Source organism: Mirounga leonina, unplaced genomic scaffold (assembly GCF_011800145.1).
Source record: "Mirounga leonina isolate KUSES-001 unplaced genomic scaffold, KU_Mleo_1.0 Mir_115, whole genome shotgun sequence".
NCBI lineage: Eukaryota > Metazoa > Chordata > Mammalia > Carnivora > Phocidae > Mirounga > Mirounga leonina.
In genome coordinates this window covers 13,667,512-13,683,295 of record NW_023270268.1, presented here as the reverse complement: position 1 = coordinate 13,683,295, position 15,784 = coordinate 13,667,512, and the positions used below count along the sequence as shown (strand labels likewise).

General features: G+C 36.1%; 1 protein-coding gene across 13 annotated transcripts in view; it reads left to right on the top strand.

Annotated features, from left to right (window-relative positions):
- The window catches only part of RBMS3 (RNA binding motif single stranded interacting protein 3), a 739,797-nt gene that overhangs the window by 292,432 nt on the left and 431,581 nt on the right, over positions 1-15,784 (top strand). For all 13 annotated transcript variants that reach the window (XM_034993359.1, XM_034993406.1, XM_034993350.1 and 10 more), the window contains exon 4: positions 307-398. In XM_034993359.1, coding sequence (XP_034849250.1) covers positions 307-398 — 92 coding nt within the window. The remainder of the gene's footprint in view (positions 1-306; positions 399-15,784) is intronic.

Below are 15,784 nucleotides of genomic sequence, written 5' to 3'. Positions count from 1 at the left end.
TCATTTTGGCAGCAAATTCACTGAAGAAAGAGGAACCTGGTTAAATAATGTATTACCTTACTCATCCAATTAGCCCAAATCAGATCACTGACTACATACCCAATCTCCAGAGCCATCTCCAGAAAATAAGGGAATTACAATTTTATGTTTAATGATATTGTGGTATCTTTCCTGACATGTTAAGGCCAATCGGTTGAGAGCCTTCATGGTTACTCCAAGAGTTATGAATGCCAGGGTGACCGCAAACACACCTTCCACCAGTGGGATAGAGATGCGGTACTAACAGGGGCTTTTGTGTTTTCACAGGTTACGGTTTTGTAGATTTTGACAGCCCTGCAGCTGCACAGAAGGCAGTAGCATCTCTCAAGGCAAACGGCGTGCAGGCACAGATGGCCAAGGTAAGACTGGGGTTTAGACTGTTTTTTTCTTTTGTGATGGTATATTTCTCCATTACCGTGAGCTGAATCAGAATTGGAGTTTGCAAGATTTGAAATACATTTACTTGTTAGGGAAGACCAGAAACCTTATATTAGCTTTGGCTTGGAAAAACTTGGCTGGTTTATTTCGTTGTTTCTTTGTGTGTGTTTATTAATATGCTCTTTTGTTATGGGGAACTCATTAGCGCTTTAAGGGCACTTGTGAAGTGCTCTGTTTTGCCTGAAAAAAGTGTGTGTGTGTGTGTGTGTGTGTGTGTGTGTGTGTCTAGGGCTTTCAGCAGTAAACTGGGAGTAGTATGATTCTCAGTAAGTTGTCATTGGTAACTGTGCTAAAAAACTGTTCACTCTCATGTTGGGGGTAGCGGATGGCTGAATAATGAGGTTATCTGATTTTTTGCAGGGAAATGAGTTTAACCAAAGCACACATTGTCTGCATTGCTAGAATTTCACTTTGGCCTTTCTATATAGTTTTACTAGGTGATAATCACCTTGATATTAATAACTTTCAATACTCATTTGTTGATATGTAGAACAAGTAGTCTGGAGCTTTCTATCTGAAATCATAATGCATTTTTATATTCAAGAAAATAAATAAGAGCATTTTAAATAGTTTTGAATTCTGATTGCAGTGGTATTACAAGAATCTACACATGTGATAAAATGGGGTAGAACTATACATGCAGATCAATATCAACTTCCTGGTTTTGATATTTTACTCTAATTATGTAAGATGTAAAATTTGAGGAAACTGGGTGAAGGCTGCATGGGATCTCTCTATACTATCTTTGCAACTTGAGGTAAATCTATGATTATTTCAAAATAAAAAGTTTAAGAAAATCATTTATAGCATATAGATGCTTGATACATATCTGCTTTAAGTTAATGATCATTTTGCAAATATATTTTTAAATAATTTTATGATTACTATTACTGAATTTATTTGTCTCTGGAGTCTCAAAAGTTAGAAAGAGGAGCGAACAGATCTTGAAATTCAGACCTAATGTATTTGGGCCATCTTCATGTATACCTTTACCCTTAACTATTCGAATACCCTAAGAACTGAGTGATATAATGACCAAGTCATCAAATTTTCAGTCATTTGGATTTTGTTATGGTTGCAAACATTCCCTGATAATATTTTCCAGTTTCAACCTGAGATAACCAGAGGTAGGATATTTGGTTTTCTTCATCTTCCGATGTCTTTTAGCAAGCTGATACCACTCATATCTGTTAATCTTTGGCTGTGGGTCACTTCCCACAAAGATTACTTTGGTGAACTCATTGCCCTTTATGATACATTAGTTGTTTTTTGAGGCTATATAAATTAGAATTTGAATTCTTTCAGCTGTGTAATGCATTCCTCATCAAGACTGTGCCTGGAAGCTTCGAATTTGGTCATGAAATGAGAGGGATGAAGTTAATATTTGTAATTAATTACATGCATGTCTTAGTTTAAAGGTTACTTGGCAAAAGAGTCAAGTTACCTGGCAACTTAAGCAAGCACTTATACCCAGGAAACAAGTGGTAAAATATAGTTGCTCAGTATATGCAAAGCATAAAACTTAAAATTGGACTTAAAGGCAACTGACAAGAAAATCATCATAAAAATGCTTATGAAAAAATTATTATTGGAATATCTTTGATTTATTTTATTGATGGACTAACAAGTTTTAGAAATTGCTAGGTTGTGGCAGTTTAGAAATAATGAACACAGGGTGTGCAACCTCCACTTTTTCAAATGTTATGAGAAAAAAAAATATATGTGTAGTTTTACTCGTTGGGTTAAAATCACTATCACCTTGCATAACAAGCAAAGAAAGTTGGCATTGATTTTATAACTACTGAGGAGGCATTATGACTGTTTTTTCTCTGTCTCTGAGCATTCTGGTACACAAGGAAACTCTGTCCATCTCACTCTGTCTCGTGTACACACACACACACACACGCACGCGCGCGCTTACACATGTACACCAATCACTGACCTCTCACCTAAATAGGAGGCTATCAAAATGAATATATTTTGAAGAGCATCTAAAAACTGTTATTCATTATAGCCAGCATTTTTATCCTTAGTGCATGCCCAACACTGCACAATGTACAATGTAAGGAGATTCCAATTGAAATGTTTAAAGGCACTTAATTTATTTCTAGAGTTGCTGAAAGATTTCTACCTTATCAATTATGCTGTCTGTGGAGTAAATTCTTATTCCTCTTTTTTTCTCACAGACTTTGAATCTAAAGCCCAGAGCTTTAGATCCGCTTCTGCGTACTAGAAAACTTTCAGCAGTAAATGACTCTGTAATTTAACTACCCAGAAGCAAATAAATAGCCTCCCTTTGATGATGAAATGGAGCAAGCTTGACCACCTGTATTAGCAGATTTCTCACTGAGCTATTGGATTCCGTGGCCTTCTTTTCCCTTTGTCCTCGTGATAACTATAATTTATTATCATATAAACCTGCAATCTGCAGGGTGTGTGAAACTTGCACTATATTTTTTGCCATTTAAGTATCTACTGAATTGCCTCCTGTATCCTTGTTCTTATCAATATCCTATGATGCAGGTTGTGGGGCTACATTTTAAAGACTCCAGGATTTTAAAGCAAAAATGAGACAAATAATCTAGGTTCCCAGTAGCAACCCGAAATGAACATGAAGCTCTCCAAGGGAATCGCTCTAGCTAACTTATTCCAATGTGTGCATATGAAAAATTCAACTGATTTGTCAACTAAGAGGAATCAAACAATAAATCATCCAGTAAGTGGTAATTGATTAATAATGTATAACCATTAACACAGACTAACATTTTCTGTATACTTGCTGTTCTGTCAAAAAGAGTTTTTAGGGATCAAAGGAAATGTTTCTTTGAGGAGAGCAGATTTAGAATATTTTAGTAATACAGAGTGGTTAAGAGCATAGGTTTGGAGAGAAAGAAACTTGGCCTTGAATTTTGGCTCTGATACCACCTGGATGTGTGGCCTTGGCTAAGTTATTTAAATATCTCTTAAACTCTCTAATAATAATATTCAGGTTATGGGACTAAGGATGTCTGTCAGAATTAATTTAAAAAAATACACAAAGAATTTAGCATGGTGCTTAGGTTATACTAAAAATTCAATAAATGTTAATTATTCAATGAATTTTTTTTTTAAAGATTTTATTTATTTATTTGACAGAGAGAAAGATAGCGAGAGCAGGAACACAAGCAGGGGGAGTGGGAGAGGGAGAAGCAGGCTTCCCGCAGAGCAGGGAGCCCGATGTGGGGCTCGATCCCAGGACCCTGGGATCATGACCCGAGCCGAAGGCAGACACTTAACGACTGAGCCACCCAGGCGCCCTCAATGAATGTTGTTATTCATTAAACTCAAATTTGTTACTGAACCTTCTATAAATTCTAACGTTTGCTTTAGTGGTATGTCATTATGAAACAGTCTCTTGAGAAGTATAATACATGATATCAACAAACATTTTTATTACCTACTAAGTGTCAGGCACTGTGCTTGGTGTTGGAGAATCAAGTTGAAAAAAAACTTCTCTTATTCTGAATATTTACATCTAGCTGTCTCCTGGGATTGCTACTGGATTGCTCTGGATTAAGAATATTGGCTGTTATGGTTCTTGCCAACCTCAAAGTATTTAGAAAATCATTGGCTAAGGAATGTGTCTCTGTAAGCATAAAAAAAAAAAGAGCTGAGGAAAAAACAGCTAAGAATAGCTTCACCTTGTAGGTGTTTATTTTCTTATTAATAAGAAGGCTGTAAATAGGCAGTGAAGGGCAAATGCTTCGGCATGCATGCTCTTGAGGATCAAGACTTCTCTGCCATTCTCTGTGGGTGGCTTTCATCTATACATTTATGTTGTTTCTAAGGCCTAGATATGATATCGCCATCTTAGCCAGGAAAAACAAAAGGACAAAGGGACTTGAAGCTGCAGCTGAAGCTGATGGATCATTCTGGCTGATTCTGTCCTTTTAAAAGCTTTCCCAGAATACTAACTTAGACCCAAGTGTTTACATCATAATGGCCCAAACTGAGTCGTATGGTTTCCCCCTTAGCTGCAAAAGAGCCTGGGATTATGAATAATTTAGCTCCCTCGCCTCTAGTAAAGAAAATTAAGAATAGTTCATCTGTTTGGCTGTCCAACATTCATTACACCATTCTTCCCATTTATACATTTTGGGTGGCATGCATTCATCCTTCCCCAAAGGGGCCTACTTCAAAGCCTTATCCTATGATCACATCGGGGGATGCCATCATCCCCAACAGGCTCAGACATGGCTGTTCCTCATGGCTTAGCACTCATGAGCTTAAAAGATGAGTTATCCAAAAAAAAAAAAAGATGAGTTATCTGTCCCAACTCCCACAGTACAGAACAGTAGAGAAAAAATAGGATACATGAACTAAAGGAAGACCACCGTTCAGGAACAGAGAGAATGGGAAACAAGCAGAAATCACCAGTTGCCAGTACATACCAAAACCTGGGGGCAGGAATAGAATTCTAGCTTTGTCAGTGCAGTAAGTTCATTGGTTAGCCAGTCATATAATCCCTGTCTGCCTTCTAGAGAGGACTTTCTTGCCCATTATTCCCCATGGCCTCACCGAGGCCTCACTGAAAGGCTGTACAGCTTTAGAAACAGTTTTCTTGAATGTAAATTTGGAGGTTTTGGAATGGCTGTACATATTGGATGTTAGCAATTATTACCAGCCAAGCCTTGAGTTATCTCACGTTTAGCAGGCCTCTTTCTTATTTTCTATCGGTCAGTTCTAAACACAAGTAAACAGAGCACATCTCTTTCTAGATGAAAAGTCCACAAAAAGTCACCTGCTCCTCAGGGTCCTTACAAAAGGCTTTTTCAGGTCTACTGTTAGTGATGCTATTCCAATCACCAAAGGTGATTCACCTCACTGTGGGATATGAATAAATCGAAGTTAAACAATTGCAAAAGAGAACAAGTGTCCAAGAGAATGTCAAGCACATCAGGGATAGTACAAAAATCCCATGACAACTATGGCAGAGAACCAGATTGGGACCGGAGGAAAGGAATTCTCTTCCATAAATCAAAGATCTGAAGAGTAGTTATCTTTAAGGGAAAAAAAAATGAATGATTTTTTTCCCTCAAGATCAGAAGAGATAAAAAATGAAAAATCAATGAGTAGAGGAAAATAAATTCTGTAAATTAAAATATGTATATGTATAAACTTAATTTAAAAATACATTACCCTAGTGGTTAGTACCTAACCCTGTTTATAGTCTAGTAGAAGAATTTTATTGAAGGAAGGCCAACTTTATAGAATATTCTTGAAAAATTTTTTAAAGTTTAACCACTAGCCTCATGATGTGGCTTGTTATCAACCAAAGCAGCTCTTCTGAATGCACAGGCATATACTGGACTTCATCAGCCAGACTCCTATCATCTAAGGCCCTACTAATAGTCTCTGCTTTTACATCCCTAGGTATATGAGAGTATGCAGGTTATTTGATGTCCATGGGTCACTCAGTGGGGTCAGGCCTACTGGTAATTCAGCCAAACAAGGAAGCTTCTCAAAGGCTCTTATGTAAGAAGGAGAGAGGCGTTGTTCAAAGGCAAGTTCAGTAGGCAATAGAGGTGATACTCCTGAGACTGGGTGGGAAACTCAATCAATACTTAATATAATGATGGGCAAGATCTGTCTGGGAATGCTAATATCCTAAAAATAATGTCCAAGTGTTTTTGTTTTTGTTTTGTTTTGTTTTGTTTTCAACAAAATCAAAGGATCAGAGAAGCCTATGTGCTATCATTTGTCCATATCAAAAAATGTTTCTCAGGGGGATAAGAGGTATAGCTTAACATTTAGGTAGAAATCTCTTTCATTCTCTTAGTTTTTCAGCACATTTATGTTGAACACCTACTATGTATCAAGATTGCTCTACATGCTAAAGACATAGCATTAAACCAGTTTTATGAAAATTACATTCTTCTGGTGGAAGGCAGAAAATAAACACAGAAATACAATATATTAGTAAGAAGTGGCTCTAAGACAAGTAAAAGTGGTTAAGATAGTAAATATATAGGAGAGGAAGATAGTGGTTGAAGTTTGGGCTGAGATGCATTTTAGATAGAGTGGTCAGGGAGAGTCTCTCTGATGAGGTAATATTTGAACAGAGATCAAAAAGAAATGAGGAGAGTAAATTACAGTATAATCTCATAACAAGAGATTGTTATGAAAAAATTTTCTATAGTAATTCAAAATAGAGCAGACTTTTTAGTGAGCTAACACGTCTGGGCTTTGTTATCATCTCTATCCCACACCTTCTTAATAATGGAAGAGATGGATACCCCACCATCACTTCCTCCTTTATTTTTTAAAAATTTTTTATTGTTATATTAATCACCATACATTACATCATTAGGTTTTGATGTAGTGTTCCATGATTCATTGTTTGTGTGTAACACCCAGTGCTCCATGAAGAGCGTGCCCTCTTTAATACCCATCACCAAGCTAACCCATCCTCCCACCCCACTCTGCTCTAGAACCCTCAGTTTGTTTTTCAGAGTCCATTGTCTCTCATGGTTCCAGATATATATAGATATAGATAGATAGATAGATAGATAGATAGATAGATAGATAGATAGATAATGGAATATTATGTAGCCATCAAAAAAGAACGAGATCTTGCCATTTACAACGACGTGAATGGAACTGGAGGGTGTTATGCTGAGCGAAATAAGTCAATCAGAGAAAGACATGTATCATATGACCTCACTGATACGAGGAATTCTTAATCTTGGGAAACAAACTGAAGCTTCCTCCTCTATTTTTTGTGGGAGTTCTCTGGTTTCAATCTATCATAATGGTGCATTTCTCAGAAGATATGTTTTCATATGAACCAAATTCTAATTGAGTCAGTAAATATTTTCTTCTAGTACTTAACTTCTTCAAATTGTGTTGTTCTGTTGTACTGTTGGATCTAAAGAGATGATCTCTTTACATCTATGACAAGATATCCTACACCACTGTTATGAAATGTTCTCTAAATAACTGTAATTCCAAAGAATGGCAGTCCAGTGTTGGTTTTAACACAGTTCATTACTCTTGGATGACTGATGCCATGTAATGAAAACCTTGCTCTGTGTCATTTCCAAAATGAATCTTTGTGTCACATGTTCTTGTGAAAGACATTTCCAACAGATGAACATCTCTCACAAACACCAAGTATTAGTTTCCTCATGATGGAAACTTTTGAAGTTGTCAGTAAAAGAAATACTAGTGGTTGGTCTTTCACAAGTCTGTAAAATATTTGTGAGTGTCTGCTTGGTTAGCTATGGCAACTTGCCTCATTTTTTTTTTTTTTTTTTATCCTGATGCTGAATGCAGGGATACAAAACCCAATATTGAAATTGTCAGAGTTGATCTTAATCCTATTTGTTAATTATTTGAAGTTTTTGAAGCAGAATCCTCTGAAGTTAAATATTTGTATTAGCTTCTACAAAATGATTTACATAATCAGGTTGTGGGGGCTACCCTGTGCTTTTGCATGGACTCCACTATGTTCTCTTGGGTGAAATGGTGAGTATGTGCTCTAATTGAATTTCCTGATTTCCTAGCATCTGACAAAAACACAAATCAATGAAAAATTTTACCTTAATTTGTGTTGTAAATCGAGGTCTCTACCAGGTGTCCAGATACTTTTTTACTGCAGGATGTCTGTGGACTACAAGTTCTCCTCAATTTGCAAGAAATACCAACTCTTTCAACTGACCTCTCTGAAAAGAATGTGTCCACAGGCTGATCTCAGTCAATGGCTCATTTCTTGATATACTGTTAAGAAGTAATAATGAACAATCTCCATTCATGGCTTTAATCATTTGTTCTTAAAGTTGGAAGGAAAAGATCCTGTCTCCGGTCACCATTGTTGTGGACTGAAGAGACCTAATTCAAAGCATCACTTTGTCCCAAGTAGATTCTGATCCCATTGAACAAAATAAAAGAACATCAAATTAAGACAACAAAACAAAACGAAACTCTTGATTCAATTACTGGTAGTACCATATTAGGAAAATATGGCTTAGGTTTATGAAGAAAATGAGTCTTTAAATATTGGATGCCCAATTTAGATTTAGCCATCCAGTCACAGCAAGTGCCAGAGAAGTATGGGCCTCCCTGAAAAGGTCTAAAGGTGTGTTGTATCACTAGACCTAGAAGAAGACAGTGAATGTGTTGTCTGCTGGATTGCAAGGAGAAGGGAGGGAGCAAATGAGTCATCCTTACTGAGTTCTTGCTCTTAAACTCACCAGTCAGGTAAATCCTTACTCCTCTCATCTGGGAGTATTATGTAAGTGAACAAGTAAGGAAAGGGCCAGGAGTGTCTTACCGTTATCCTACCATGTGAAAATATTGTGGGGCCAACTCTGAATGATTTCTGTATGCTTTTTGTAGTGTGCCTTAAAGAAAATTATTGTATGAATCGTAGTGTTAGAATTATGTGTTAAATATTTATTCTTAGTAGTTTAACATCCCAGCATGGAGAAATCTGCTAAATACTGAGGCATGTGATCTACCTTGTTTCCGCATTTACCACTGGTATGCTGTGGGACTCTCTTCAAGTCCCTTAACTGTATCTATTCTAAAGGAGGCAAGGAAACAGACAACAGGCTATATGGGGTAAAGGAAATTACAGTTCTTTTTCTCTTAATAGAAGTATAGTTGACATATAATGCTATACTAGTTTTAGGTGTACAGTATAGTGATTCGGCAACTCTTTTTTTTTTTTTTTGGACAACTCTTTATGTTATGCTATGCTCACCCCACATGTAGCTACCTTCTATCACCAGACAACACTATTACAATACCATTGACTATATTCCCCATGCTGTACCTTCCATCCCCATGGCTTATTCCTTCCATAACTGGAAGCCTGTACCTCACACTGCCCTTCACCCATTTTATCCATCCCTCTAGCTCCTTCCCCTCTGGCAGTCCTCAGTTTATTCTTTGTTTTTTTGAGCCTGCTGTTTTGTTTGTTTGTCTGTTTGATTTTACATATAAGTGAAATCATACGGTATTTGTCTTTCTCTGCCTGATTTATTTCACTTAGAATAATACCCTCTACCTGCTTTATGCTAGTAAACAAGTTAAGTGTTTATAGTATTATACCATTTAATCCTTATTAGGATCTACCTGTGAGGTAGATAGCATTATTCCCACTTTACAGGTGAAGAAACGGGATGACCTAAGTTCACAATAGTAGCCAAGAGTGATGCTAGATTTGAACCCAAGTCGATTGGGTTCCAAAGCCTTGTTCTATGCAAGCAAATTGTAAAACTGCAAATGCTTCTCTCTAGTCTTTTTAGTGGTGCTGGGATATTTGATTTCTTTTTTGTCCCCCAGCTTTATTGAGATATAATTGACATAAAGCATTGTGTCATTTTAAGGTATACAAATATAATGGTTTGATACACTTAATATATTGCAAAATGATTATCACAGTAGGATTAGTTAACACCACGATCACCTCACATAATTACCACTTCTTTTTTTGTGGTGAGAACCCATTTAAGATTTACCTTCTGAGAAATTTTCAAGTATATAATGCAGTATTATTAACTATAGTCACCATGTTCTACATTAGATTCCCAGAACTTACTCATCTGATAACTGGTATTTTGTATCCTTTGACCAACATTTCCTCATTTCCCTCAGCCTCCAGCCCGTGACAACCATTACACTGTGTTTCTGTGAATTCAGCTTTTTAATATTCCACATATAAATGATATCACACAGTGTTTGTTTTTCTCCATCTGACTTATTTTACCTAGCAAAATGCCCTCAAGTTCTGCCCATGTTGTCACAAATGGCAGGATTTCCTTTCTTCTCACAGCTGAATAATATTATGTTGTATATATAAACCATATCTTCTTTATCCATTCATTCATAGATGGACATTTAGGTTGTTTTTATATCTTGGCTATTGTGAATAATGCTGCAATTAACATGGAAGGGAAGATATTTCTTTGCCATCCTGTCTTCATTTCCTTTGGATGTATACCCAGAAGTGGGATTTCAGGATCATAGTTCTATTTTTTTAATATTTTGAGGAACTTCCATACTGTTTTCTATAGTGGCTATACCAATTTACATTCCTACCAACAGTGCACAAGAACTCCCTTTTCTCCACATCCTCGCCAACACTTGTTATCTCTTGTCTTTTTGATGATAATCATTTTAACGTGTGAGGTAATATTTCATGGAGGTTTTGATTTACATTTTCCTGATAATTAGTGATGTCAAGCATCTTTTCATGTATCTGTTGGCCATTTTAATGTTCTCTTTGGAAAAACATGTTTATTCAGTTCTTCTACCCATTTTTTAAATTTCTTTTGCTATTGAGTCACAGGAGGTGCTTATATATTTTGGATATTAACCCCTTTTTAGATAAATGACATTTGCAACCCACTATCCCATTCTGTAGATTGCCTTTTCATTTTGTTGTTTCCTTTGTGGTGTGGAAGCTTTTTCAGTTTGATGTAGTCCTATCTATTTCTTTTTGCTTTTGTTCCTAATGCTTTTGGTGTCATATTAAAAAAATTGTTGCCAAGACCAGAGCCAAGGAGCTTTTCCTTATATTTTCTTCTAGGAGTTTTATGGTTTCTAGATTTATGTTTAAGTCTTTAATCCATTTCAAATTAGTTTTTGTGAGTGATATAATATAGAAGCCCAATTTCATTCTTCTGCATGTGATTACCCAATATTCTCAACACCATTCATTGAAGAGATAATATTTTCTCCAATGAGTATTCTTGGCTCCTTGTTAAAGATTATCAGACTGTAAATGCTAGGGTTTATTTGTGAGCTCTAGATTCTATTTCACTGACTTATGCGTTTATTTTGATGCCAATACTATACTATTTGATTATCATAACTTTGTAATATAGTTAAAATCAGAAAGAGTGATTCCTACAGATTTGTTTTTCTTTCTCAAGATTATTTTGACTATTCAGTGTATTATGTGGCTCCATATGATTCTTGGATTGTTTTTTTCTATTTTTGTGAAAATTACCATTGAAATTTTGATGGGGATTGCATTGAATTTATTGGTGGCTTTGGGTAGTGTGGATACTTTAACAACATAATTGTGTCAGTTTTTGAACATGGGAAACCTTTTTTATTTATTTGGGTTTGCTTCAATTTCTTTCATCAAAGTTGTAATTTTTAGTGTCCATAGATCTTTCATCTTTTAGGTTAAATTTATTACTAAGTATTTTATTCTTTTTGATGCTACTCTGAATGAAATTGTTTCCCTTATTTATTTTTCAGAAAACTCCTTGTTAGTGTATAGAAAAGCTAATTTCTGTATGTTGATTTTGTATCCTACAACTTTACTGAAATTGTTTATTAGTTTGAATAGTTTTTCAGTGGAGTCTTAGGATTGTCTCTATGTAAGATCATATTTTATATCATCTGTAAACAGAGACAGTTTTACTTATTTCTTTTCCATCCTTACATGCCTTTTATTCTTTTTCTTGCCTAATTACAGTATTATTATACATTATTATTATTATACAGAAATTCCAGTATTACTTTGAATAAAAGCTGTGAGAATTGGCATTCTTGTCTTGTTCCTGATCTTAGAGGAAAAGTTTTCAGCATTTCACCATTGAGTATGATATTAACTGTGAGCTTCTCATTTATGGCCTTCATTATGTTGAGGAATATTCCTTCTATATCCATGTTGTTTAGGGACTATATTATGAAAGGATGTTGTGTTTTGCCAAATGCTTTCTCTGCATCTATTGAGAGACAATGTGATTTTTATCTTTTGTTCTATGAATGTGGTGTATCACATTTACTGATTGTGTGTGTTGAACAATTCTTACATACCAGAGGTAAGTTCCACTTGATTATGGTGTATAATTCTTTTAATGTGCTGTTCAATTTGGTTTGCTAGTATTTTATTGAGAATTTTTGCATCCATATTTATCAGGGTTACTGGCCAATAGTTTTCTTCTACTTATAGAATTCTTATTGGGCTTCATATCAGGGTAATGCTGCCTTAGTAAAATGAGTTCAGAAGTGTCCCCTCCTCTACATTTTTGAAAGAGTTGAAAAGAATTGGTATTAATTCTTTAAATGTTTGATAGAATTCACCAGGGGAACCATCTGGCCCTGGACTTTTCTTTGTTGTGAGGTATTTGATTACTGATTCAGTTTCCTTTACCATTGGTCTGTTCATATTTTCTATTTTTTAGTATTCAATCTGGGCAGGTTGTTTCTAGGAATTTATCTACTTATTCCAGGTTATCCAATTTATTGGCATATAATTGTTCATAGTAGTATCTTATGATCTTTTGTGTTTCTGTGGTATCAAGTGTGATGTGCCCTCTTTCATTTCTGATTTTAATTATTTGAGTCTTCTCTTTTTTTCTTAGTCTAGCTAAAGGTTTGTCAATTTTGTTTATATTTTCAAAAAAGCTAGCTTATAGTATTGTTGATATTTTCTATTGTATTTCTGATCTCTATTTCATCTATCTGCTGTTCTTTTTATTTCCTTACTTGTATTGACTCTGGGATAATTTTGTTCTACTTTTTCTAGTTCCCTGAGGTGTAAAGATAGGTTGCTTATTTGAGGTTTTTTTTCTTAACACATTCATTTATCACTATAAACTTGTCTCTTAGAACTGCTTTTGCTCCATCCAATAAGTTTTTGTATGTTTAATTTTCACACATTTGTGAATTTTCCAGTTTTCCTCCTGTTACTGGTTTTTATGTTCATAACTTTGTGGTTGGAAAAGGTACCTGGTATGATTTCAGTCTTCTTAAATTTGCTTCAGTGTATTTTGTTACCCAACATATGATTTATCCTGGAGAATGTTCTGTGCATTCTTTTTTTTTTTTTTACTTTTTTATTGTTATGTTAATCACCATACATTACATCATCAGTTTTTGATGTAGTGTTCCATGATTCATTGTTTGTGCATAACACTCAGTGCTCCATGAAGAATGTGCCCTCTTTATACCCATCACCAGGCTAACCCATCTTCCCACCCTCCTCCCCTCTAGAACCCTCAGTTTGTTTTTCAGAGTCCATAGTCTCTCATGGTTCGTCTCCCCCTCCGAATTCCACCCCTTCATTCTTCCCATCCTACTATCTTCTTCTTTTTTTTTTTTCTTAACATATATTGCATTATTTGTTTCAGAGGTACAGGTCTGTGATTCAACAGTCTTGCACAATTCCAGTGCTCACCATAGCACATGCTCTCCCCAATGTCTATCACCAAGCCACACCATCCCTACCACCCACCCCCACTCCAGCAACCCTCAGTTTGTTTCCTGAGATTAAGAATTCCTCATATCAGTGAGGTCATATGATACATGTCTTTTTCTGATTGACTTATTTCGCTCAGCATAATACCCTCCAGTTCCATCCACGTCATTGCAACTGGCAAGATGTCATTCCTTTTGATGGCTGCATAATATTCCATTGTATACATATACCACATCTTCTTTATCCATTCATCTGTCGATGGACATCTTGGCACTTTCCATAGTTTGGTTATTGTGGACATTGCTGCTATAAACATCAGAGTGCACGTACCCCTTCAGATCCCTACATTTGTATCTTTGGGGTAAATACCCAGTAGTGCAATTGCTGGATCATATGGTAGCTCTATTTTCAACTTTTTGAGGAACCTCCATACTGTTTTCCAGAGTGACTGTACCAGCTTGCATTCCCACCAACAGTGTAGGAGGGTTCCCCTTTCTCCGCATCCCTGCCAACATCTGTCGTATCCTGACTTGTTAATTTTAGCCATTCTGGCTGGTGTGAGGTGGTATCTCATTGAGGTTTTGATTTGGATTTCCTTGATGCCGAGCGATGTTGAGCAGTTTTTCATGTGTCTGTTGGCTATTTGGATGTCTTCCTTGCAGAAATGTCTGTTCATGTCTTCTGCCCATTTCTTGATTGGATCATTTGTTCTTTGGGTGTTGAGTTTGGTAAGTTCTTTATAGATTTTGGATATTAGCCCTTTATCTGATATGTCATTTGCAAACATCTTCTCCCATTCTGTTGTCTTTTGATTTTGTTGACTGTTTCTTTTGATGTGCAAAAGCTTTTTATCTTGATGAAGTCCCAGTAGTTCATTTTTGCCCTTGCTTCCCTTGCCTTTGGCGATGTTTCTAGGAAGAAGTTGCTGCGGCTGAGGTCGAAGAGGTTGCTGCCTGTGTTCTCCTTTAGGATTTTGATGGACTACTGTCTCACATTTAGGTCTTTCAACCATTTTGAGTCTGTTTTTGTGTGTGGTGTAAGGAAATGGTCCAGTTTCATTCTTCTGCATGTGGCTGTTCAATTTTCCCAACACCATTTGTTGAAGAGACTGTCTTTTTTCCATTGGACATTCTTTCCTGCTTTGTCAAAGATGAGTTGACCATAGAGTTGAGGGTCCATTTCTGGGCTCTCTATTCTGTTCCATTGATCTATGTGTCTGTTTTTGTGCCAGTACCATACTGTCTTGATGATGACAGCTTTGTAATAGAGCTTAAAGCCCCGAATTGTGATGCCGCCAGGTTTGCTTTTCTTTTTTAACATTCCTCTGGCTACGTGGGGTCTTTACTGCTTCCATACAAATTTTAGGATTATTTGTTCCATTTCTTTGAAAAAAGTGGATGGTATTTTGATGGGAATTGTATTAAATGTGTAGATTGCTCTAGGTAGCATTGACATCTTCACAATATTTGTTCTTCCAATCCATGAACATGGAACATTTTTCCATTTCTTTGTGTCTTCCTCAATTTGTTTCATGAGTATTTTATAGTTTTCTGAGTACAGATCCTTTGCTTTTTTGGTTAGATTTATTCCTAGGTATCTTATGGTTTTGGGTGCAATTGTAAATGGGATCGACTCCTTAATTTCTCTTTCTTCTGTCTTGTTGTTGGTGTATAGGAATGCCACTGATTTCTGTGCATTGATTTTATATCCTGCCACTTGACTGAATTCCTGTATGAGTTCTAACAGTTTTCGGGTGGAGTCTTTGGGGTTTTCCACATAAAGTATCATATCATCTGCAAACAGTGAGAGTTTGGATTCTTCTTTGCTGATTTGGATGCCTTTGATTTCTTTTTGTTGTCTGATTGCTGTGGCTAGGACTTCTAATACTATGTTGAATAGCAGTGGTGATAGTGGACATCCCTGCCGCGTTCCTGACCTTAGGGAGAAAGCTCTCAGTTTTTCCCCATTGAGAATGATATTTGCTGTATGTTTTTCATAGATGGTTTTTATGATACTGAGGTATGTACTCTCTATCCCTATTCTCTGAAGAGTTTTGATGAAGAAAGGATGCTGTACTTTGTCAAATGCTTTTTCTGCATCTGTTGA